At 44.8% G+C, this 25,382-nt stretch overlaps 1 protein-coding gene across 1 annotated transcript; it reads left to right on the top strand.

The window, feature by feature from the left end:
* The first annotated feature begins 1,971 nt into the window (after positions 1–1,971).
* Positions 1,972–25,095, top strand: LOC144681361 (tubulin polymerization-promoting protein family member 3-like). The gene is made up of 3 exons (XM_078542957.1): positions 1,972–2,162; positions 16,560–16,713; positions 24,907–25,095. The coding sequence occupies exons 1-3, from the start codon at positions 1,972–1,974 to the stop codon at positions 25,093–25,095; spliced, it is 534 nt and encodes a 177-aa protein (XP_078399083.1).
* Positions 25,096–25,382: the final 287 nt, after the last annotated feature.

The raw sequence follows: 25,382 nt of genomic DNA, 5'->3' as shown, positions 1-25,382 counted from the left end.
CTAAAGCAAGGTAGGCAAACAAACCTAGAACTCCCGAGCGAAGTGAATCTCGCAGGAGCACGTCGTTTATGTACAGTTGTGAAACACATTGGCATGCGATCACGCTGACGTGCTCTGATGATCCAGTATTGGGGGGATGATTCCGGCGGGCTGGGCTTATAATGATTCACAGATGTATTACAATGAAATTCCCGACATCCGACAGCGGGAAACATGGCCTGCCATTGACGGATACACCGGACGATTGCAAACTGCTTTCACGATGTTGTGAAGCAGATTTTTGGCCTCCCCGTCATATTGTCCACTCATGCTGCAGAACACGCCAATGCCAGCGGGCATGGAATATTCCACCCTCCGTCTTATTTACAATAATGCCTGCTTCAGTGCATTTGGCTTCTCACAGCTGCTGAGTGAGCGGGTTTAATGGCATGACTGGAGCACATCAATATTAAAATATTAATAAATTAGCTGCTTAGTTGTTTCCATTATGTTGATGTCAAAATCATGCAGTGTGGAAGATTATTGTGTGAAAATCGCATCATCATATTTATGGAAATGCCTTACAGCAAATCAGCTTTCAGGACTGAAATTTGATATAATTTAATGATGACAGTAGACATTTTTATTTATTACACTGCTTTGATGTCATATTAGGTGTTGCCATGGCCACGCTGGTACTTTTAACATGAATGCTGCCCTTTCTGTCGACGCTTTAGGACATTAGGTGAGCCACCTCAGAGCGGTTAAAACAAAGAATGATTCAGGTTTATCTGTTTTAAAATTAAAATTTTAAGTTATAGATATTTCAACCCTTAGTTTGATTGTGTTTGAGAATTCCTATTAGAACACAGAACTATAAGCGATCAAAAGTAAAGAAGCCACATTTATGTAGGAGTGGGTTTTATTTCCCAATACAATGCTTTTTTTAAAAACACATTTATGAATAAGGAGTATGGTATCACTGTGTTTGTGTTATTGGACCAGTAATGCAGACACCTGGACTAATGGTCCAGAGACATGGGGAATTCCAGCAGCCATGTCCGAACTCTAACAAACACAATAATTTTTGTGTGTGTTAGGTCTCACTCCAGCAACTGGGGAATTTTCGCACTGATCTTCACTGTCCTCAGCCAGGGTTGCTTGGTGCCATGCTCAGGTGAGCGTTGACTCCATATCAAGGCCAGCTACTCTCAACATTTCTTTGATATTCAGCTCTTCTGTCCATGGTTTTGATTAAGTCTGTGACGAAATTGATATGCACCACACATAACAGGCCCCTGTCAGTTCTACTTCTATTAGTGACAACCCTCTCCAGGTGTCATTATTATCTGAATTAATAATTAATTAATTATTCTAAAGGGGAAAAAAGAAATACTTGCACTCGTATATAGCACCTTTCTTGGTCTCAGGATGCTCCAAATCGCTTTACAGCCCATGGAGTATTTTTGATGTGTAGTCACTGTTGTAATGCAGGGAACATGGTAGTATATTCACATTGAGCAAGGTCCCACAAACAGCAATTAAATAAATGGCCAGGTCATTTGCTGCAGATGTTAGTGGATAAATGTCGGTTAGAACAAAGGGAGAAGTCCCCAATTTTTCCACAAAGGTATGCATCCACCTCAGAGAGCAGACAAGGCCTTAGTTTAATGTCTCATCTGAAAGACAGTACTTCCAACAGTACAGCACTCCCACAGTATTGTGCAGAAGTGCCAGACTAGATTATGTCCACAAGCATCCAGAATGGGGCTTCAGCCTACAACCTTCTGAATTAGAGATGAGAGCACTATCATACAACTAAACCAAACACTAATGCTGTGTTAATGTACTAGCCATAACTATTTCTCACCACCTTCAATCACTATATGTAATCCCTTCTCCCCAGTTTATAATTGAGCTCATTGCCTAAACATTAAATCCTCTCTTCCTATTCTACACAGGATAACTTAAACAAGCTGTGGGACCTCAAAAATGGCAGGAACATCAAATGATATGGGATTTCTGCATGATTCATTTAAAAAGTTTGCAATGCATGGGGACACCAGCTCAAGTGGCAACGAAATGACTGGGAAGAACTGGTCCAAAATCTGCAAAGATTGCAAAGTCATTGATGGCAAAACAGTCACTTCAACTGACGTGGACATTCTCTTTTCAAAAGTAAAGTAGGTACCAGGTATTGACCAGCTATATGATTTTCTCTAATTTATGCCTTCAAAAAAAAAATGTTGTGAGCCAGTTCAGTGATCCAGGTCATTGATGTAGCTAGGCACCGGCCATGAAATGGTATTACAGAATCATGATTTTTCACACTGCAAATTCCCAATCTCAGCAAGGCTATCGGGAAGATAATGATTACTGTTCTATCCTCATCCAGATCAGAGAGCATATTGATGAAAGGAGTACAGTAGCAATCTAATTCACAGGAGTTATGTACCATCATTTTTAAAAATTCTTTCAAGAGATGTGGGCGTTGCTGACAAAGTCAGTATTCATTTTCCATCCCTAATTGCCCTTGAGATGATGATGGCAAGCTGCCTTCTTGAACTGCATGTGGTGAAGGTACTGGCACAGTGCTATTTCATAGGAAGTTCCAGGATTTTGTTCCAGTGATGATGAAGGAATGGCAATATATTGCCAAGTCAGAATGGTGTGTGACTTAGAGGGAAACTTGCAGATGTTCCCATGTTTCTTCTGCCCTTGTCCTTCTAGGTGGTAGTGGTCGTGAGTTTAGGAAGTACTGTAGAAGGAGCCTTGGTGAGTTACTGCAGTGCATCTTGTCTATAGTACACACTTTAGAGTGCAGCAGTGATGGAGGGAGTGAATATTTAAAGTGCCAATCAAGTGGGCTGCCTTTTCCTGGACGGTGTCGGGCTTATTGAGTGTTGTTGAAGCTGCAGTCGCCTAAACAAGTGGAGAGTATTCCATCACACTCCTGATTTGTGCCTCATAGATGGTGGAAAGACTTTGGGAAGTCAGGAGATGAGCCACTTGCTGCAGAATACCTGAGCTGAGTGACCTGGCGCACTTCAGGGAGCAGGTTGTTGCTGAGTAAGTGCCACTTGATAGCACTGTCAATGACATTTTCCATCATTTTACTGGTGATCAAGAGTAGACTGATGGGGCAGCAATTGGCCAGATTGGATTTAACTTGCTTTTAGTGGACGGGACATACCTAGACAATTTTTCACATTGCCAGCTAGATGCTAGCGTTGTAGCTGTACTGAAACAGCTTGGTTAGGGGTGCAGCTAGTTCTGGAGCACCAGCCTTCAGTACTATTATCTGGAAGCTGTCAGGGCCCATTGCCTTTGCAGTTTCCAGTGTCTTCAGCCATTTTTTGATAACATATGGAGTGAATTGAATTGGTTGAAGGCTGGCATCTGTGATGCTAGGCACCTCAAGAGAAGGCCAAGTTGGATCTTCCACTTGGCACTTCTGGCTGAAGATGTTCAAATGTATCAGCCTTGACTTTTGCACTGATGTGCTTGGCTCCCCCATCATTGAGGATGGGGATATTTATGGAGCCTCCTCCTCCTGTTAGTTGTTTAATTGTCCACCACTATTCATGACTGGATGTGGCAGGACTGCAGAGTTTAGATCTGATCTGTTGGTTGTGGGATTTCTTAGCTCTCTCAATCTGTCTGTTTATTGTTTTGCAGGTGGCTGTACCCAAATAGCAATGAAATTGAGCAAGATTATTGCAACAAATAAATGTTTCAGAAACATGTTAGAGAAAGAATGTTATCAAGTGCAGAATATGGGGATAATTGAGTGTCGTTGGAAATGCATTATTTCAGTATTGGCTGGCACAGCATTGCTTGCCAAGCTCCTCTGTGCCAGCTCAGTAGGTGAACCAGCTGCCAGTGGCCTGGTTGGGCCTTTTGGTTGAAGGGGTCAAATGATGGCAAACTTTGGATGACAAATTGCCGAGAGGTTATCCAAGTACTACTGGGGAGGGTTAAAACTAATTTGGCAGGGGGTGGGGAATCTGAAATAGTGGAAAGGAGCAGAAATGAAATCAGAGGACAGAGGGTTATTAAATTACAGTAAAATTTTAAATCCCCCAAAATTTGCAGGAACCTGGATAATAGTAAACGTGATGAAGGAGGCATTAAATTGTGCATGTCTATGTAGTATAATTATTATGTTGGTGAGTTGCACAAATTGCTACATGGGATTATGAAATCTTTGCATTAACAGAGAGATGGCTCAAACAAAAGCAGGAGTGGGTTCTTTATATTCCTGGTTCCAAGTAATCAGGACTGATAGAGAAGGCAAAAAAGGGGCTTGGCAGCATTTATTAAGGACAATATATGGATGGCGTTGAGGGGGTGGGGGGGGTAGCTTTTACACTGTAGGGGGATTTTTATAGAGCTCTAAACAGCGAGATGGATGAGCAAATTTGTTGGCAAATTGAGTAAAGGTTGAGTGTCCTTTATCCATAAATCAGAAAACTGAACACATCGAAAAATCACATATTTTTTGAATATTATCGACCTTTAGCACGGGAAGTCCCTGACCCGAGCCGACACAACCTGGGCTGACACGTACCGCACCAGCCTTTATCACGGGAAATCTTGTTATTTGTCTTACCTTGTGCCCAGCTGCTTCTGACCCAAACCCTATCATGCCAACTTGGTTCAACCAAGAAAATGCTGCCCCTCGGGAAAGTAACGATATCTGATCTAAATGGAATCAGCAAGTCTTTGGAGGTACAGGTATAAGTGTCAAGTCCAGTCTGCCAGAGGCTGTTTTCCCTTGCTTTGCAAACTGCTTAAAGTACCACTGAGGGACAGAAAACCTATTCTCCAACTCCTCATTACTAGCTAGATTTCCACAAGTCACTACTTATTCATCCTAATAATACTCAATACACTACTCAATCCGAAAACCAAAAGTATCTAAATACCAAAACACAATCAGCTCCAAGGGTTTTGGATAAAGGATACTCAACCTGTAGTGATATTTTAATTACCCTAATATAGACTGGGAAAAACAAAGTGCTGAAGGTAAGGAAGGAGAGGAATTTCTGATATGCCTACAGGAGAGCTTTCTTGTTCAATCTGTCTCCAGTCTAACAAGGTAGGAAATGGTATTGGGTCTGGTTCTAAGAAATGAAGTAGGACAAGTGGAGTGCGCAAGTAGGAGATCATTTAGTTAACAGTGACCACAACATAATTCAGTTTTAAGTAATAATGGAAAGAGATCAGAAAATATTGAAGGTGAAAATGTTCAACTGGGAAAGAGCTAACAAGGTACCAAATACAAGTAGGCTGGAAAAGGTGATTGCAGGGTAAAGCAGGACTAGTGCAATAGAAGGCTTTCTGAGAAGAGATAGTTGAGATACAAATTAAGCAGATCCCTTTGAAGGGAAAAGGTTAGCAGAGCCAAAGTTAATGCACCAAAGTTAATGAGGTTGTCCACTTTGGCAGGAGGAATAGAAAAGCAGAATATTGTTTAAATGGAGAAAGACTGCAGAATACTACATTACAGAGGAATCTTGGTGTCCCTGTATATTAATTACAAAAAGTTATCATGCAGGTACATCAAGTAATTAGGAAATTATCAAATGGAATGTGGGTCTTTATTGTTGGGTATATAACTAGCGAAGTCTTGCTACAACTGTAGAGGGCATTGGTGAGACTGCATCTGAGTACTTTGTACAGTTTTGGTCTCCATATTTAAAGGAGGGATATACTTCGGTAGGGACTAAAGATCATTTTAAGTAATTTATATTTGTATTTGTGGGTGTTAGGAATAAGCTATAGCTTTAAGTTTAAGCTTTAGCTTTAAGTTTAAGTTTAATTTATATTTCATATGTATGTGTTAAGAAAGGGGAAAAACCTGGGTTTTCATTTCACTTTAGAATGTTGCCTGCAAGTCTGTGGGTTTGTTTGTGGATTGCATTTTAATGAGATTTTACGACTCTTGAAGTGGAGAGCTGTGTTTCAAGGGGGGTTAGTGGTTTATGGAAGTTAAAGCAAAGTAGGAAAAGCTGTGCTGTTGCCTAGTAACAGGAGACCTACAGAGAGATAGAGGGAAGCAGAAAAGCAGTTTGAGTTCAGTTGGTCTGTGGATACCACAGGGTGAGGAAGCTGGACACGAGAGGGAATAGCAGAGAGCAGATTTCCCAAAAGAACAGAAGAAAATCCCAGAAACTAGGGAGTGAGAACAAAAGAAAGTCCAAAGAAAACAGTTAAGTCAAGGAACAAGAACAGGAATCAGGAGCAGTTCCTGTTCAGTGGAAGTGAAAGTAGGGAGCAGAGGGAAAGGCTCTGAATTAAAGAGAGAAAGCTGCAAGAAGCAGACGAAGCAAAATATGCTTGTGAGAAGCCAGAGATCTGAGGAGATAGCCAAAGTTGGGTGACACCTTACCACAGGCCTGTGAGGAAGTGCTGTTCTGTTGGCATGGCTGAGTATCTGAGAGAGTGTGTGGAAGGCAAAGCTTGAATACATATGGTATTCATAGGTATTCAATATTGAATATATATGATCCAGGGGAAAGGAACATCAGAAAGAGAGGTTGAAACCCTGGAGGTGGACCCTTGTTGAAGATGACCAAGTGAAAGCATAGCTTGGTAGAAAATTCCAAGGCGAGTACTTTGAGAGTGGAGATTGGAAACCCTTGTGTGAAAGATGGAGTTCCATGAGACCAGTTGGCTCACGGTATGACAAATGCCTAGGGGAGTTGTTGAGAGATCCATAGCATCTGTTTGAGATGGCATCCATCACTTGGTTTCAGAGTGTGGTGTGCCTGACCACAGGTCACCTATTGATTTACATGGACTGTATACTTGTTGTGAACATTAGAGTATAAGATAGATTTTTTGTAACTTGTGTTATCCTTACAAATCTGTATATATCTGTAAAGGTACAGTTGTGGATAAAGGAAAAGTGTAATATAGTTTAACTTTTCCTTGTTTAATAAATGTTTTATTCTTCTGTTAAAAGTACATCAGCAGACTCCGTTCAGTAGCCGCCCTCCACATTTCTAAACAAAAAGTAAAGTTAGGACCTATCAAGACAGGTTCTACCCCGGGATCTGACTTGTCCGGTAGTAGTATCACCTGGGACCATAACAACTTGCATTGGAAGCAGTTCAGAGAAGGTTCACTAGGCTGATTCCTGGGATGAAGGGGCGTCTTATAAGCAAAGGTTGAGCAGGTTGGGCCTATGTATATTGGAGTTTAGAAAAATGAGAGGTCGTCTTGTTGAAACATACAAGAATCTGGGGGGATAGGGGGGGTGGGGGCTTGATCAGGTAGATGCTAAGAGAATATTTCCCATGGTGGGGGAATCTAGAACTAGGGGCCACAGTTTCAAAGTTAGGGATCTAAGACTGAGACATATAAGACTGAGACAAAGAGAAATTTCTTCTCTCAGAGAGTTGTTAGTCTTTGGAATTAACTTCTCCAGAGAGCAATGGAGGCTGGATTATTGAATATATTTGAGGCTGAATTAGATTTTTGTTTGTCAAGGGAGTCAAGGGTTATGAATGGCTGGCAGGAAGGTCGAGTTAAGACCACAGTCAGATCAGCTATGACCATATTGAATGGTGAAGTGGGCTCGAAGGGCTAAATGGTCTACTCCTGCTCCTATTTCTTATGATAAAATTTTTTGATGAGGTAACAGGGAAGGTTGTTTAAGGTTGTGCAGTAGGTGTATACATGGACTTTCAAAAGGCATTTCTTAATGTGTCACATAGGAAGTTTATTAAGAAGATGGAAACCGATGGAATTATGGGGAAAATGGCAGTATGGATACAAAATTGTCTCAGTGATAGGAAACTAATCGTATTGTTAGATGGATGTTTTTCAGACTGGGAGGTTATTTGAAGTGGTGTTCCTCAAGGGTCAGTTTTAGGTCCGTTACCCTTTTCAATTTTTAAAAATGACTAAACTCAGTTATAGGAAGCAGCATTGTAAAGTTTGAAGATAATACAAAACTTGGCCAAATGGTAGGTAGTGATGAGGAAAATTGTAGGCTTCAGGATGACATAGACAGGATGATGAAATGGGAGGGGCATGGCAGATAGAGTTCAGTGCAGACAAGTGTGAAGTGATTCACTTTGGGAGGACTAATATGGAAAGACAGTATTCTATAAATGGCATGACTTTGAAAAGTATAGATGAGCAGAGAGATCTTGGTGTCCATATACACAAAACCTTAAAGGTGGCAAAGCAAGTTGTTATGTTTGTAAAGAAAGCATATGGGTTACTTGGGTTTTTAAATAGGGGAATAGAATATAAACACAAAAAGATTATGCTAGAATTTGATAAATCACTGGTTAGGCCTCAGCTGATGTATTGTGGACAATTCTGGGTGCCACAGGAAATACGTAAAAGCCTTGGAAAGGTAGAGAGGAGATTTATCAGATTTTACCAGGGATGGGGGACTTCAGTTATGATGACAGGTTAGAAAAGTTAGGACTATTCTCTTTGGAACAGAGAAGGTTAAGAGGTGACCTAATTTACAAGAAGATGAGAGGGTTTCATAGAGTAGCTAGAGAAAAAAATATTCCCTCTGTGAATGGGTCAGTAATTATAGGTTTCAGATTCAAAATCAATGGCAAAACATCTAGAGATGTGATGGAATACGCTCCACTTGCCTGGATGAGTGAAGCTCCAGCCAACACTCAAGGAGCTTGATACCATCCAAGACACAGCAGCCTGTTTGATTGGCAACACATCCACAAACATTCACTCCCTCCACCACCGACGCACAGTGGCAGCACTGTGTACCATCTACAAGATGCACTGCAGGAATTCACCAAGGCTCCTTAGACAGCACCTTCCAAACCCACAATCACTACCATCTAGAAGGACAAGGGCAGCAAACACATGGGAACACCACCACCTGGAATTTCCCCTCCAAGTCACTCACCATCCTGACTTGGAAATACATCACCGTTCCTTCACTGTCGTTAGGTCAAAATCATGGAACTCTCTCCCTAACAGCACTGTGAGTGTACCTATAACACATAAACTGCAGTGGTTCAAGAAGGCAGCTCACCACCACCTTTTCAAGGACAATTAGGGATGGGCAATAAATGTGGCCTTGCTAGCGATGCCCATGTCCCATTAGAGATAGGAGAAGATCGTCACTCGGGGTTGTCAGGATCTGGAATTTTCTACCTGAAATGGTGGTGGAAGCTGATTCCTTAAATCATTTTAAAAGAAACTGGATAGGTACTTAAGGATGTCACTTTCAGAGTTATGGACAATAAGAAAGGATGTGAAACTTAGCATAACTGCTCTTTCAGCGAGCATAAACATGATGGGCCAAATGGCTTCCTGTGTTTTACATTTTGATGATTCTCCGCTTTCATGATTTTACCTCTGAGGTGTTAGGAAATGTCATGTAACTATTTTGGTACAGGGGTATTTATCATTTAGGTCTGACCACCAAGAATCAAGAGGAGACATTGAAATGTTGGGGGTAGTACAGAGTAAAGCCGGGGGGTGATCAATGATATTAGGGGTCTGGGTTGTGAAGACAAATGGGGGAGATGGGCTTTTCAGCTTGGAAAAGAAGCATAAGGAAGCATCCAAAAGGATTATTAATAGAACTTGTTACAAAGATGTGCTATATAAAATATTAATTTGTAATGTCATCTGCTGGATATATATATATATAGAACTTTTTGACAAGAATATTTTGTGCTAAACAAAGGACACTGGCCTATAGCAGCTACTAAGTTGCATTTCTAAAAGGCCACAAGGCTCTTTAGGGAGACACAGGGTCTACAGAGCTCTGAGACAATGGGTGGAATTTTCCGTGCCCACTAGCGTCAGGCGTGTTCGGCGGCATAAGCAGACAATATGGCAAAAAGGCCAGAAATCGCTTTCATGACGTCATGAAACCAGTTTGCGATCATCCATTCAGCCTGTCAATGGCGGGCCGTATTTCCTGAAATCGGACGTCGGGAAGCTCCCTGTAATACATCTGCATATCATTATAAGGCCAGCCTGCCGGAATCATCCCCCATGCTGGATAGTCCACCTTATATATGCTGTTTCACAACAGCATATATAAGGCGTGCAATTGGCAGGCTGCACTTTGAGGGGAACTCGGAGGTGAGGGCACAGTAACGTTGTGCAGCACTCACCCGTGTCGCCTGTTGGACTTCAAGGTTGAGGCGCGTTGAAGTGGGGGAGGGCAAGAGCTGCCCTGCGGTTGGGGCGACTTGGGGGTGGGGGCAAGGACTGCCCTGCAGTTGAAGGTAGTACAGAGTAGGGGTGAGGGAAGCAGCCAATCATTGGGGAAACCTTGTATAAAGTGGCCATTTTTCTGCAGCTGAGACAATTCAGACACAGCCACATTGACATGCGTGGAGTCAGGCCTCTAGCTTATCTGCCCATTCAAGCAATGCAGAGGCATGAAATTGCCACCGAGTGTTCCAGGGCTTTTCACTTCTCAGGCACAGGCTGCAAACTAATGAGCGTTTTAGTGGACAGCAGGACAGTTGGACGACTGGACACATTGTACAAGTTCCTTGCTAAAGCTGGCCGTGGTGTAGTCACTGGTGGAGGTGCTCACAGCCCCTTGCAATGTCATCATCCCGGTTTGGACCAGTGTCCCCCATGGTTCAAGCTAACAGCGCAGCCTCACAGTGTGGGTTAGGGAAATGCCTGCGCCTAAGCTGAGAGCATAGCAAGCAGTCCAGTGGCCGAAGCTGCTGCCAATCGGTCAGGTGGAGTGGAGCGGAGGTGAGTGGGGTTTCAAGCCATGCAGCACACTAAACACTGGCCATCCAAGTGGTGGCCAGCACTCTCCAGGATACATTAAGGGGCCTTCAGACTTAATCAAGAGAGATTCTTATTATATCCAAGCTAACCCATTGCGTTCTCTCTTTCATCCTGCAGAAGGATTACATCAGGAGCATGGAGCCTGGTGAACTAACTGTATGCCTCATGGCGTACAGAGAGCAGAGACGATGGAGGAGAGAGCAACAGAGATGCCTGGCTGCGCAGGGGGAGGAGCAACACCCTCAGGAAGAAGGGGTGGATGGGGCTCCCGTGTGCACTACTGAAGAGCCACAGCGAGCCGACATTGGTCGGCGCCTAGCTAGACCTAGGGTCTATAGTCGCCACCTTTCATTCCTGCAGATGACTGAGAACCAGTGTGGCCGAAGACTGCACATGTCTAGGGAACTGGTCGGTCACATCTGCCAGCTGCTGCAGGAGGGCATCCATTGTCCATGGCTGTGAAAGTGTCTGCAGCGCTCAATTTTTATGCCAGTGGCTCCTTTCAGGGATCCACAGGTGACCTCTGTGGGATATTATAAACCTCCACCCACAAATACATCCATGAGGTCATGGATGCCACCTTGGCGAGGGCACACAACTTTGTGTATTATGCCTGGGACCAGGAGAGCCAGGAGGCAAGAGCAATTGGGTTTGCCTAGATCTCGGGGTTTCCACAGCTGCAGGGTGCCATCAACTGTGCTTGTGTGGTGTTCAGATGTCCGTTGCAACAAGGGGTCAACGATGTCAATAGCAAGGGATTCCATTCGCTGAATGTGCAGCTGGTGTGTGATCACCACAAACGCATCCTGCAGATCTGCACACGGTGTCCAGGGAGTGTCCATGACTCCTACATTTTCAGTTGGTCACAGATCCCTGATGTCTTCCAGGGTCCACGGAGGCTGCAGGGTTGGCTCCTCAGGGACAGGGGTTATCCGCAGAGGACGTGGATGATGATACCTGTGCGGTGGCCTCAGACTGCAGCAGAGTGAAGGTATAACGAGGCCCAGGCAACAGCTCACAGTTTGGTGGAGCAAACCACCAGGATGCTGAAAATGAGGTTCCATTGCCTGGACCGGTCTGGTGGAGTCCTGTAATATAGTCTACAGAGGGCGTCACACCTCGTTGTCGCCATTGTGCCCTTTACAGCCTGGCGCTGCAACAGGGTGAGGAGATGCAGGAGCTGGAGGTTTCCTCCAATGACGAGCACGTCGACAGGGATGAGGGTGAGGAGGTCCTTGAAGGAGACAATGACAGTGATGAAGCCCTCACACTGGCCAGAGAAGGCAGGTGCACTCGGGAGGTCCTCATCGGTGCTAGATTTGAGGAGGATGATGACGACATGCAGTCAGGAGACACCATGGATCCTCACGCTACATCTATGAATGTTTGACTTCAGTCTGGCTTATAGCAGTGTATATACCCTCTGTGATAATGCCCCTGTCATGGAGACGCACTGGAGGCCCCAATAGTTGCTAGATTCCAGGAGGATGATGACATGCAGTGAGGACATTCCATAGATCTTCACATAGCCTCTGAGAATGTCTGACTCCTGTCGGGCTGAGGGCAGTTCACTTGCAATCTGTGATCAGGGTCATATCACAGAGGTGCAGCCATGAAACTCTAGGAGCATCTGATCTTTTGTCCACCTTCAGCACCTGACTCCTTCAGAAGCACAGCATCACTGGCTGCAGATGCTGAAGAGATGGGGGGCCGGCCCCACCTTAAAGGTGCTGAGAGCACACAGAGAGAATGATGGAACTCTGTGACGCCTGCCCACGACATTCTGGCAACAAGAGCAGCATCATCGAGATGCAGGCATCATTAATGTGTCCAGGGAGTGTGAGGCCAGCCATCACTTTGGTCTGAAGGCTGCACAAAACAAAGGGAAGAGGCCCTGGAATGTGACACCTGCAGGAACCAAGGTTTCACATCTGAGTGACACAAACATTGCTCGTCAGAACAAGGAGCCATAGGCAGAGACATTCTCCGGAGTTTATTGACAATAGTGAACTGTATGTACAAATGATTAACTTCCATACATCTTCTTAACTTTCCTAACTCTGCTGCTACGTCTTGATGTCCCCCAGACATCCACAGCAGAGGTGGAGGCAACCTGACTGTGATGCCCTGTCTGTGATGACCTTGGCGGGTGTCCTCTGAAGGGCCAAGACTTGGAGAGCCCCTGCCTGCATTCGGGGTCCTGCTGTATAGCAGTGGCACCCTCCTCGGCCTGTGGAGCTGGAGCTACTGAGGTCACAGGAAGAGGGGATTGGGATGGGGCAGATATTCCCAGAGTCACCTAGACGGATGGTCCCAGGGATTGCTACCTGCTGACATTCCTCCCTATGGGTGCCTGAGGGCCCCTGGCTGACTCCTTGAGGAGAAGGGGTAGCTGGAGTGAGATCAGGCTGTCCTGCACCCCGCTCATGTACACACTGTTGGAGGCCAACTATGGCGTCAGCAATGGAGTTCCGTCCACGCAGCAGTGCAGGAGCGACATCCTGGACCATGGTCTCCATGGCGGACGCCATCCTACCAGTGCTGGCCTCAGTGTGTTGGCATGCCGGCGCTATCACCTTAGACTGAAGGCGGACAGACTCCTCCATTGTGCCTTGCAATCTGAGGAGTGCAGCGGACATCCCTTCCTGATGTTCCCAAGCTTGCATTCGCAGCTCCAGCATCTGTGGCATGACCGAGTCCAGAGGCTCATCATCTGACTCGGACTCAGCAGATTTCTGGACTCCAGCAGTTCTCCAAGGACACCTAGGACGTCCCTACCTCCACCTGCTGTGGATCAGACAGTACGGTGTGCTCACCAGATTGTGATCCCGGGGTTACTCTAAAGCTAGGTCCCACCGAGGTGTGTGCCTCTGCGCTGGTGGAGGGTGTGGGTGAGCGCTGTTATGGGACTTCAAGGAGGGTGCCTTCGGATTCCTCTTCAGAGGTTTCTTCGGGTCTTGATTGGAGGCCCTGGGTCATGGACTCCATTGGCTGTTTGGCAGATGTGCCTGTAGAAGCAGTGGCCTGTGAATCCGGACACATCACTCACAGCATGGTTGTCTGATGGATGTTGCACTGCTGGATCCTCACTTGGTAGAGCACCACCGACCTCACTGTCAGCACAGAAACGGTCCAGATCCTTGCCGGCCAGCTGGATGGCTCTGTTTTCAAAGTCCGTGAGGACATTGATTTCAGGCATTCCTCCACCAGTCTGTGACCTTTTCCTCTTGTTGTGTGCCAGCTTGTCTTGCATGAAAAAAGATGGAGAGAGTATAAGCAGCATGCCTGCCAGACCAGATGATAAATATGCCTGGCATGTGTGGGTGATGAGTGGTCCCATGGATGGGATGAGGACAATGAAGGTGTGTATAAGAGAATGAATAGTGATGTCCAGTGAACTGACAGTGAGTGAGGGCCCTGTGAATGTGTGATGGGCTTGTGAATGTGTGAGTTGAGAATGGCTTACCCTGGCAGAACAAAGAGATCATTCACCCTCTTACGGCATTGGATGGTTGTCCTCTTTTGCAGGGCATTGGTGCTGACCACTGCCACTGCCTCCCAAGCCAGATTGGTGATGTTGCTGCCTATCCTGAGGCCAGGGCAAGGGTAGAAGACATCACAGCAGGCCTCCACAGCATCCAAAGGCACTAGAGGGATACATCATTGAACCTGAGGGCTGCAGTCATTTTGCCTTTCCGGGCCATGACTTCCGTGCAGCAGTCTTGGGCTGGGAGCGATTGCACTTTAAATGTGGCGCCCGGTGTGATGAAGCGCCGAGGTGATGGCATGGCAGGCGAATGAGAGCCTGCCCACCATGGAAATGCTGTGTTTCCCGGGAATGCATAATTAATGCGGTGGGTTTGGGAGGATACGGTGTGAGAAGCCGCCATTGCCACTTTACCGATGTTTTGACGGCATTTTACCCGCCCGCTACCACACTTAGTGCAAATCTGGGATGATGCCACCCAATGGCTAAAATAAGCCCCAGATTGAAACCAGAGGGAGGTCACATGACCTACCTCTTGGGTGTAAAATATACTCAATTTGAACTGCCATAAGGACAATAGGGCAATAGCCTTACCCACCCACCCCCCACCGCTGCGCCTCTCTCTCCTTCTCTGGAACCTCTCTCAACAAAGCTGAGCCCTGTTTGTGGTTTGAAAACCCACCAGAAGACCTCATTGCTGCAAACCAAAAGTTCTCAAAGGATGATTCGAGCACAACACCACTGTCTTTAAGAGAAAACAGAATCAACCACAACTGCAGGGCGACTGCTTCAGTGAGAAACCAAAGTAGCAAAGTGGGAGGGGGGTGGGGGGGGTGTTGCTGAACTAGCAACCCAACAGCCCAAGCTATTACTCTGAGCACACAGGTTCAAGTCCCACCATAGCAACCAGTAGAATTTAAGTTCAATTAATAAAAATCTGGAATTAAAAAGCTACTGTCAGTAATGGTGGCCAGGAAACTATTGTTAATTGTTGTAAAAACACACCTGGTTTACTAATGTCCTCCAGGGAAGGAAATCTGCCATCCTCACCTGGTCTGGCTCGCATGTGACTCCAGACCCACAGCAATGTGGTTGACTTTTAACTGCCCTCTGAAATTGCTGAGCATGCCACTCAGTTCAAAGGCGAAAAGAGATGGACAATGAGCGATGGGCAACAAATGCTGGCCTTCTCATCGACGCCCACATTCCACAACATTTTTTTTAAAAACAGCAGCCAACGAGGAAAGTGACTCTCCAGCTGTGAACAAGCATTCGGACAATCCCTGGATAATCTTTCTGACTTTACCTTCTACACTTGGCCAAGTTTTAACATCTGATATTCTGTAAAGTTTTTATTTCTTTTTGTGCATACCTGGGGATGTTGTGTGTGGTTTTTTTTGCATTGGTGGGAAATTGGACATGTTTGTACATTTTAAACCTTTTTGTTAATAAATTCTGTATTATTACCCGAGTGAGTTTTAGTAACAAAACTAACTCCTTACTTGTTAACTCACGGAATCTGGCCAGCTTAATTCTTACACTGGGCTACACACAGTTAAGTACATATTGAATTGGCAATATCAAATTTCTTTTAAATATGAATTCTGTTATAACCAACCCAGGAGTGGGACTAAGAGGAGTCAGCTCACCCCTCCTAAACTGGTCACAATAAAATGTATAAAATAGCAAGTCAAAAGGATTAACTTGATTAATACTTTATATTAAACTGTGGGGGTAGAACAAGGGGTGACAGGTTCTGACTAATTAAAGGTAATTTTAGGAGTAACATAAGGAAATATTTCAAAAAGAAAGTGAGAAACATTTGTAATGCCTTTACAGCACTGCTTGTGGGCCAGGAGGAACAGAAGGGATTCCTCCAGGCCCAACAAGGTATCAATGAAAGCCCTCTGCAATCTGCCTGCTCTTTCCTCACCATCAGGCCCCAAGCCCCATGATTGGAATTCTTGGACCCTTCCCCATAATCTATCACAACTAGACCCACTTGCTCTTAACTAGGCTCAGGTGCAGCCTTGTGCTTGTAGGATTTCCTGCCCACTGGACCCTGTTCAGCCTACTTGTGGCCTGAAAACTGAGAGAAAAAAAAGAAAGACACCCTGCAGTTAAAATCTACAGGATGTTCAGGAAACCCATAATTCGGGAATTCCCAAATCTCAAAACAGCATCCGAGCATGGAACATTCTGCCAAGCTAAAATCCAGGAAACCTAAAATGTGCCACAGGTCGAGTGCTGGTGGAAAAAATAAAGCTATCCATGGGTATATTATTTAGAAACTGAATAGAGGGGTTTAATCATGTTTTAATTTCAGATCCAAGTCAGCTCGAGTAATCACCTTCGAAGAGTTTAAAATGGCTCTGGTGGAACTTGCTCCAAAGAGGTTTAAAGGCAAAAGTCACGAGGAGGCAGTCTCATCAATTTATGCTCTTATTGCCGGAAGAGATCCAACTAATGCTGGAGTGACGGTAAGCATGTTGAACCTGAATCCAAACCTTAGCTCTGGAATCCATTTTCATTAAGATTCCATCAGTTTCCTGTCTGTATCACCAGTTGTATTGAGCCGCTAAACTTTATTTTAAAATTCCTAAACTCCAAATGTCTTGTCCTGATTGGAGCCAAACCGAACAAGGCAAATTCTTGTACATCACAGTCAGACTGAGGAAGTGCTGCAGCCATCCCATCGATTATCTCATTGTATTGTCTCGCAACATATGCATAAACAAACTCAGACATACACAAACATGCACTAAACATATACACACACACAACACACTCACACTCATCCTTATGCAGATAAACGCACACAAACACAGCACTCTCACACATATTCAGTCTCACACATGGGGCGGGACTTTCCAATCCCACCAGTGGCAGGCATCATTGTGGGCAGAATGAGAAAATTTGGAGGGCAGCCAAAAGCCAAATGACTTTCAACCGCTCTCCAAATTTTGCCATCCCATCCGCGATGATGCGTGCCGCTGGCGGGATCGTAAAATCCTGGCTAATGTCTCAGCTCCAGACCTTCATGGAACCTGGTACATGGTACTTTCATCCATCAGAGATCAGGCAGGTACAACTGGTCTGACCACGGATCTGGAACAGTCACACAGCTGGGACATGATCATGGGTACAGATCCATATAAGCTAATGCCTGCTACCTGCACAGCTTCAAGATTCCTTTAGTTTATAGCAATCAATAGTGCCATCATTATTTCACAAGCAGAAAAGCTTGATGGATAAGCTACTAGAAGAGCAAAGCTAACTATTGTCTGTGCGTTAATTGTATATTAATTGGGTTTAATTGTATGCAAGTGGTGGGCGTTAACTGGGGTTTCATGTGAGCACCATAAAGAAACATTTATTGAAACTGTGATGTGATTGTTAGGAGACGTACGCTTGTAATGTTTAACTCTGTAAATAAGTGTCAGACTGAGCAACGACTGGTTCCAGTATTTTTCTTTACCAACTGGCTTTCTGGAAAATAACACTATAGCCCATGATAAATTTGAGATACCCTCCAACCTCCATTTGCTCCTGTGCAGTGTGCAATGATTCACCAAATGCTCCTGCCTTATCACTGAATCCTCTGGAGTGTTTTGCTGCTGTGGAAGTATGAGATTCAGGGTGCCATGAGATGTTTGGTACAGACTATGGGCTCTGCCAAATCCTTTTGTTTGGCAACCTAGGGATTCAAAGAATGTATTCTAGAATGTTGCCAACAAGACAACCCTTGAAGCAGAGTTTAAATGGCAAGGTATTCCCGTGTGTTATGCTAAGATGCCATGTATGCCTTTGTGAGACATTGAAAATGAGTAAGTAGATAATGTAATTAGAGAAAAAAATCAAAGGATGACATGAGTATGAGTTTGGGGAGTCTCCTGACTTCACCTCCACTACCCCCGCCCCCCCAGCTCATTTCCTTCATTGTGTATATGCTCAGAATTTCAAGGGCCCTCTCCTCATAAAGATTCAGAAATCTTAGGTCAAGTGAACTCCCTCCAGTCTGCATTCGTAGCCGCCTGTTATGGACGGCCTTGTCCTGCAGGTTAATTTTAAAAAGTACTTATGTTGGAATGATGAATATGAGACAAGGTATGTGTCACCCAGTATCCAGCCCTAGCAACTACATAACGTGAATCCCAGAATATGCTGCAAGCACACACCTTGACATGATTGGTGCTCTTTAGGTTGCCATATTTAATGGTACACAGGCCAAATACATTGGCACAACAGCCCTTGACATCAAGGCAGCATTGATCAAGTGTGGCATCAAGGAGCCCTAGCAGATGGTACACAGGCCAAATACATTGACACAACAGCAAAATAGAATGCTGCACAAAAACATGGGCCAATCTGTATATTTGAAAAGTAGGTAAACAATAGGCAGATTGTTATGCATTGATCCTTGGTGATATTAAACCAAGCGCTCAAAGAAGAGCTATTAACACACATTGTGTGCAAGATAACAAAGATAGGAAAAGTGTGGGCATACTTACCTGCCAGCTTGAGAAATGTATCATGTAGATGATACACACAACTGCCACTGTGCTTTGGTAGTGGAGGGAGTGAATGTTTAAGTGCTGGATGGATTGCTGATCAAGCGGCTGCTTTGTGCTAAATGGTATCAAGCTTCATGAGTGTTGTTGATGCAGCAGACAGAGTTCCCAGCCTCTGATCTGTTCTTGGAGCCACAGTATTTATATGGCTGGTCCAGTTTAGTTTCTGGTCAATTTCAACTCCCAGGATGTTGGAGGAATCAGCAGTGGTAATGCCATTGAATTCAATGGGAGATGTTTAGATTCTCCTTTGTAGGAGATGGTCATTGACTGGCACAGTGTGGTGTGAATGTTCCTTGTCACTCATCAGACCAAGCCTGCACGTTGTCCCGTTCTTGCTATATGTGGGCATGGACTGCTTCTGTATCTTAGGAGTTGCAAATGGAGCTGGACACTGTTCAATTATCAGTGAAGGATCCCATTTCTGACTTTATGAGGGAGGGAAAGTCATTTATGAGGCAGCTGAAGATGACTGGGCCTGGGACACTACTCCAGAGAACTCTTGCAGTGATGTCAAGGGGCTAAAAAGTTTGGCCTCCAACAACCACAAACATCTTCCTTTGTGTGACTTATGACCACAACCAGTGGAGAGATTTCCCCCTTGATTCCCATTGACTTCAATTCTGCTAGGACTCCTTGATGCCACACTTGATCAAATGCTGCCTTGATGTCAAGGTCAGTCACTTTCACCTCACCTCTGGAATTCATATTTTTTTTGTCCATGTTCAGACCAATGCTGTAACGAGGTCTGGAGCTGTGTGGCCCTGATGGAACCCAAACTGAGCTTTGGTGAACTGGTCATTGCTGAGTAAGTGGCACTCGATAGCATTGTAAATGACACCTTCCATCACAGATGATTGAGGGTAGACTGATGGGGCAGCAATTGGCCGAATTGGATTTGTCCTGTTGCAACCACATTGTTGTGGGTCTGGAGTCACATGTAGGCCAGATTGGGTAAAGAAGGACATTAGCGAACCAGGTGGATTTTTATGACAATAAGATAGTTTCATGATCATTATAAAGTCTAGCTTTTTATTCCAAATTAATTAATTAATTACAGTTGAACTCTGGATTACAAGCCCAGTAACATTATCACAATGTTACCTTCCCCTCCAAGTATTTCCCTGAATTTGCACATCTTTCAAAATTTTATCAGATTCCATTTGAAGGTGCAGTTATAAGTTTACCATGGTCATTTTGTGTTGTCATTGTAATAAACTCAAATACGTAGCTTTGGAGTTTGGGAACTCCAGTTCCTGTCGGGCCTTGGGCCTTCTGCGCATGTGCTGGCTGGGAAATGGCCACACATGCGCAGTTCATGTCTTTTACGTTCTTTAGGCTGGGAACCAGCACTGCAAGCCTGCTTGGAGGAAAAGGAGTGTACAGCATGAAACACAGGTCAGATGATCTGATAATGGTGCATCATGGTGCTGAGTGTGTCCCTGGGAGTAGGACATGGGAGGGGGACAGGGAGAGGTCTAAGAAGAAAGTCCCAGGTAGGGGCAAAGATAGGGGTCAGAAAACAGTCGCAGAGTCAAGTTAGATGAAAGGAACAGAGCAATAGGTGCTGAGTTAAAGAGAGAGCTGCAAGGAGCAGACTTGAAGCGAAGCAGGCTTGAGAGAAGCCCTGAAGATCCGAGGGGGCAGCTGAAGATTGGTGACTTCTTACTGCTTGCTTTTTGGAGCAGTGGTGTTCAGCTTGGCACAGTCGATGATCTGAAATTGTGCTTAGAAGGTGAAATTTGAGTGTACTCAGAGGTCCAGAGAAAGGAATCTCGGAAGACGAGATTGAAACCCTGCGAGGTGGGTCATTATTGCAGCCATCCGAGTGGTAGTGACGTTTGAAGAGAATATCAAGGCAAGTTCTTTAAATGTGGAGATTGGAAACCTTCGTGAGAAAGACAAAGTTTCAGTGAAACTGGTTGGCTTACAATGTGACAAATGTCTGGGTGGGTGGTTGAGAAATCCATGGAAATTGCTTTGGTTGCATCTGTCATTTATTTTGGAGTGTGGTGTGTCTGACCATAGTTCACCAGTTAATTCACATGTACTGCATATGTACCTTGAATATTAGAGTATAAGATAGATATTGTAAATAGTTTTATCATTCTGAATTTGTATGTGTCTGCAAAGATATAGTTGGAGTGAAGGAATAGTGAATGTTTGAATCATTTTATTGTGTTTGTATTGAGATCTTTCCAACCTATTTGTCTAGTGCAATATAGCTTATTTTTCATGTTTAATAAATATTTCATTCCTTGTGTTAAAAGTTCATCAGCAGACTCCTGTGAATTTGTTCAGTAACTTACCTCCGTGGTTTCTTAAAAAAGATTAAAATCTATCAAGCCAGGTTTCACTCTGGGATCTGACTTGTCCAGTATTAACAACAGCTGGGATCGTGACACCATTTCCTCAATAAAAATCAGATGTCTGGATTTGGCTATATTTCTGATAGGAGAGATGGTGGCATAGTGGTATTGTCACTGGACTAGTAATCCAGCGACCCAGGATAACGCTCCGGGGACCTGGGTTTGAATCCCACTATGGCAGATGGTGGAATTTGAATTCAATAAAAATCTGGAATTAAAAGTCTAGTGATGACCATGAAACCATTGTTGATTGTCAAAAAAACACCCATCTGCTTCATTAATGCTCTTTAGGGAAGATCTGCGGTCCTTACCTCGTCCGGCTTACATGTGACACCAGACCCACAGCAATGTGGTTGGCTCTTAAATACTCCCCTAGCAAGCCATTCAGTTGTATCCAACCGCTGAAAAGGAATGAAACTGGACAGGCCACCTGGTTTCTACCTAGGCACTGGAAACGACAATGGCAAACCCAGCCCTGTCAACCCTGCAAAGTCCTCCTTACTAACATCTGGGGGGCTTGTGTCAAAACTGGGAGAGCTGTCTCACAGACTATTTAAGCAACAGCCTGACATAGTCATATTCATGGCATCATATCTTACAGATGATGTTCCAGGCACCACCATCACCATCCCTGGGTATGTCCTGTCCCACTGGCAGGACAGACCCAGCAGAAGTGGTGGCACAGTGATATACAGTCGGGAGGGAATTGCCCTAGGAGTCCTCAACATTGTCTCCGGACCCCATAACATGGCATCATGGGCAAGGAAACCTCCTGTTGATTCCCATGTCCTGCACGCCCCTCCCCTCAGCTGATGAATCAGTGCTCCTCCATGTTGAACACCAAGAAGCACTGAGGGTGGCAAGGGGGCAGAATGTACTCTGGGTGGGGAACTTCAATGTCCATCACCAAAAGTGGCTCTGTAGCACCACTACAGGCCCAGCTGGCTGAGTCCTAAATGACACAGCTGCTAGACTGGGTCTGTGGCAGGTGGTGAGGGAACCAACAAGGGGAAAAAACAAAATTGACCTCAACCTCACCAATCTGCCTGCCGCAGATGCACCTGTCCATGTCAGTATCAGTAGGAGTGACCACCTTGTGGAGACCAAGTCCCATCTTCACATTGAGGGTACCCTCCATTGTGTTTGTGTTGTGTGGCACTACCGCCATGCTAAATGGGATAGATTTTGAACAGATCTAGCAACTCAAAATTAGGCAACCATGAAGTGCTGTGGGCCACCAGCAGCAGCAGAATTGTACTCGACCACATCCTGTCATCCCATGGCCCAGCATATCCCCCACTCTACCATTACCACCAAGACAGGGGATCAATCCTGGTTCAATGAAGAGTGCAGGAAGGCATGCCCGAAGCAGCACCAGGCATACCTAAGAATGAGGTGTCAACCTGGTGAAGTTACAACACAGGACTACTTGCATGCCAAACAGCATAAGCACAAAGTGATAGACAGAGCTAAGCGACCCCACTACCAATGGGTCAGATCTAACCTCTGCAGTCCTGTCACATCCAGTAGTGAATAGTGGTGGACAATTAAACGACTCATTGGAGGAGAGGCTCCCCAATATCCCCATCCTCAATGATGGGGGAGCCCAGCACATCAGTGCAAAAGATAAGGCTGAAGCATTCACAACGATCTTCCGCCAGAAGTGTCAAGTGGATGATCCATCTCGACCTCCTCCGGAGCATCACAGATGCCAGTCTTCAGCCAATTCGATTCACTCCACATGATGTCTAGAAACAGCTGAAGGCTATGGATACTGTAAAGGCTAATGGCCTGACAATATTCCAGCAACTGCACTGAAGACTTGTACTCCAGAACTTGCCGCGCCCCTAGCCAAGCTGTTCCAGTACAGCTACAACACTGACATCTACTCAGCAATGTGGAAAATTGCCCGGGTATGCCTTGTACACAGAAGGCAGGATAATTCCAACCTGGCCAAATACCGCCCCATCAATCTACACTTGATCATCAGTAAAGTAATGTAAGGAGTCAGCAGTGGGGATGTCCGCTGATGATTGCACAATGTTCAGCACCATTTGCAACTCCTCAGTTACTGAAGCAGTCCATGTGCAAATGCAGCAAGACCTGGACAATATCCTGGCTTGGGATGACAAGTGGCAAGTAACAGTCATGCCACACAAGTGTCAGACAACGACCATCTCTAACAAAGCAGAATCTAACCATTGCCCCTTGACATTCAATGGTATTACCATCACAGAATCCCCCACTATCAACATCCTGGGGGTTACCATTGACTAGAAACTGAACTGAACTAGCCACATAAATACTGTGGCGACAAGAGCAGGCTAGGAATTCAGTGGTGAGTAACTCACCTCCTGACTCCCCAAAACCTGTCCACCATCTACAAGGCACAAGTCAGAAGTGTGATGGAATAATCCCCACTTGCCTGGATGAGTGCAGCTCCAACAACACTCAAGAAGCTTGAAATCATCCAGGACAAAGCAGCCCGCTTGATTGGCACCACATCCACAAACATTCATTCCCCTACCACCGATGAACAGTGGCAACAGTGTGTACCATCTACAAGATGCACTGCAGGAACTCACCAAGGCTCTTTAGACTGCAACTTCCAAACCCACAAGCTCTACCATCTAGAAGGACAAGGGCAGCAGATAGACGGGAACACCACCACCTGGAAGTTCCCCTCGAAGCCATTCACCATCCTGACTTGGAAATATATTGCCGTTCCTTCACTGTCGCTGGGTCAAAATCCTGGAACTCCCTCCCTAACAGCACTGTGGGTGTACCTACACCACGAGGACTGCAGCTGTTCAAGAAGGCAGCTCACCACCATCTTTTCAAGTGCAATTAGTGGCGGGCAATAAATGCTGGCCTAGCCAGCGAAGCCCACATCCTGTAAATGAACAAAAATAAAATAAAATTCCCCACCACACCACAGCACCAGTTCTGTCATCTTATTTTAAAAGCTTCTTGCATTCATATAGAAGCATCTCAGTGTAAATTTGCCTACTTTCATGTTCTGCAGTGTCAGCCTGTTCTTGGGCTTCCATGCTGTCTGTCTCTCAGGGCTACAATGTCTGAACCCACCTGTAGGTTATCTCTCCTCTGTGATCCCTCCAGCCTGGGGACCTGGTTATCTCCCAGACCTGGCTTGAGGTCTCTAGTTGAAATGGATTTCCAATATTGCCTTAATGTTACTTGCCACTCTTTCTGTTCCTGTTCAACTAAAATTAACCCTATCCATTCTGTGTCAATGCTTTTTATTCTGATAGAACTCCTGGCTATTTATGAAGGTAACGTGTTGCAATCTCAGGTTGCCAGCCATTTATTTATATCCTCTACTTTATTTTCAAACAGTGTAAGTGTACCAGAAGATATGAAACAATCCTCACATATGTCCCTTTAAGGCCTCTATGTTTATTTCTTTCCATGTTGTTTACCCCAATGCAGACTACCAACACAGATCTTGGTCCTGATCTCTTCTGCATCCTTTTCCTCAAATGCCCGCTAGCTCACTATCCCAGGCTCCTTGTCTTTCTGCCACATATGGTTGCTCCAATCATTTATTTTCCTTCTTGATATGCTTTGTAGTTATTAAACGGTTGAATCCATAACATCTTATAAGAGCACAACATATTATTATAAAAATGACTGACTGCAAGTTTTGTAAGTAGACCAGATATCTATTATCTTTATCTTCAAGTCTAACAAAGTACGCCATTTCTTCTTTTAGGTTGCACATAAAGGAGGTGGTGTTGAGAGACTAACAGACACCTCTAAGTACACTGGATCCCACAAGGAACGCTTTGATGAAAGTGGCAAAGGCAAAGGGCTAACTGGCAGGGAGGACTTAATAGCAAATACAGGTTATGTGGGGAATTACAAAGGAGCTGGAACTTACGACGATAAAGTGAGAAAATAAAGAACATAATGCTGCCTGAGAGGCATTTCCATTAAAGGACTCAATCACCCTTTGTTAATTTGCTCAAGATCCTCTGGCGTTTTCAATAAAACAATAAAATTACATCTGTATTTTTACTTTTAACAAACTATTTTCTGGGTAATAAGCGCAATCTAAAGCCGTAATTGTGAACAGCAATTGCCGGAAAGGTGACAGTGGCGCAAAGCTTCCTCACACTCTGTATTTTTCGATTGATGCAGAACAGAAAAAACTGAAATGAGGATAATTTTGTTGTGATAATTTACAAA

The sequence above is a fragment of the Cetorhinus maximus genome, chromosome 6 (genome assembly GCF_964194155.1).
Source record: "Cetorhinus maximus chromosome 6, sCetMax3.hap1.1, whole genome shotgun sequence".
NCBI lineage: Eukaryota > Metazoa > Chordata > Chondrichthyes > Lamniformes > Cetorhinidae > Cetorhinus > Cetorhinus maximus.
Note: the sequence above shows the minus strand (reverse complement) of the source record. Positions and strands in the feature narration are given on the sequence as shown.

Bases quoted from the DNA above. Each gene is read 5' to 3' on its own strand.
- LOC144681361 (XM_078542957.1), top strand. From the start codon at position 1,972: ATGGCAGGAACATCAAATGATATGGGATTTCTGCATGATTCATTTAAA. The intron at 2,163-16,559 runs GTAGGTACCAGG...TTTTAATTTCAG, and splicing joins ATTCTCTTTTCAAAAGTAAA to ATCCAAGTCAGCTCGAGTAA. The intron at 16,714-24,906 runs GTAAGCATGTTG...TTCTTCTTTTAG, and splicing joins CAACTAATGCTGGAGTGACG to GTTGCACATAAAGGAGGTGG.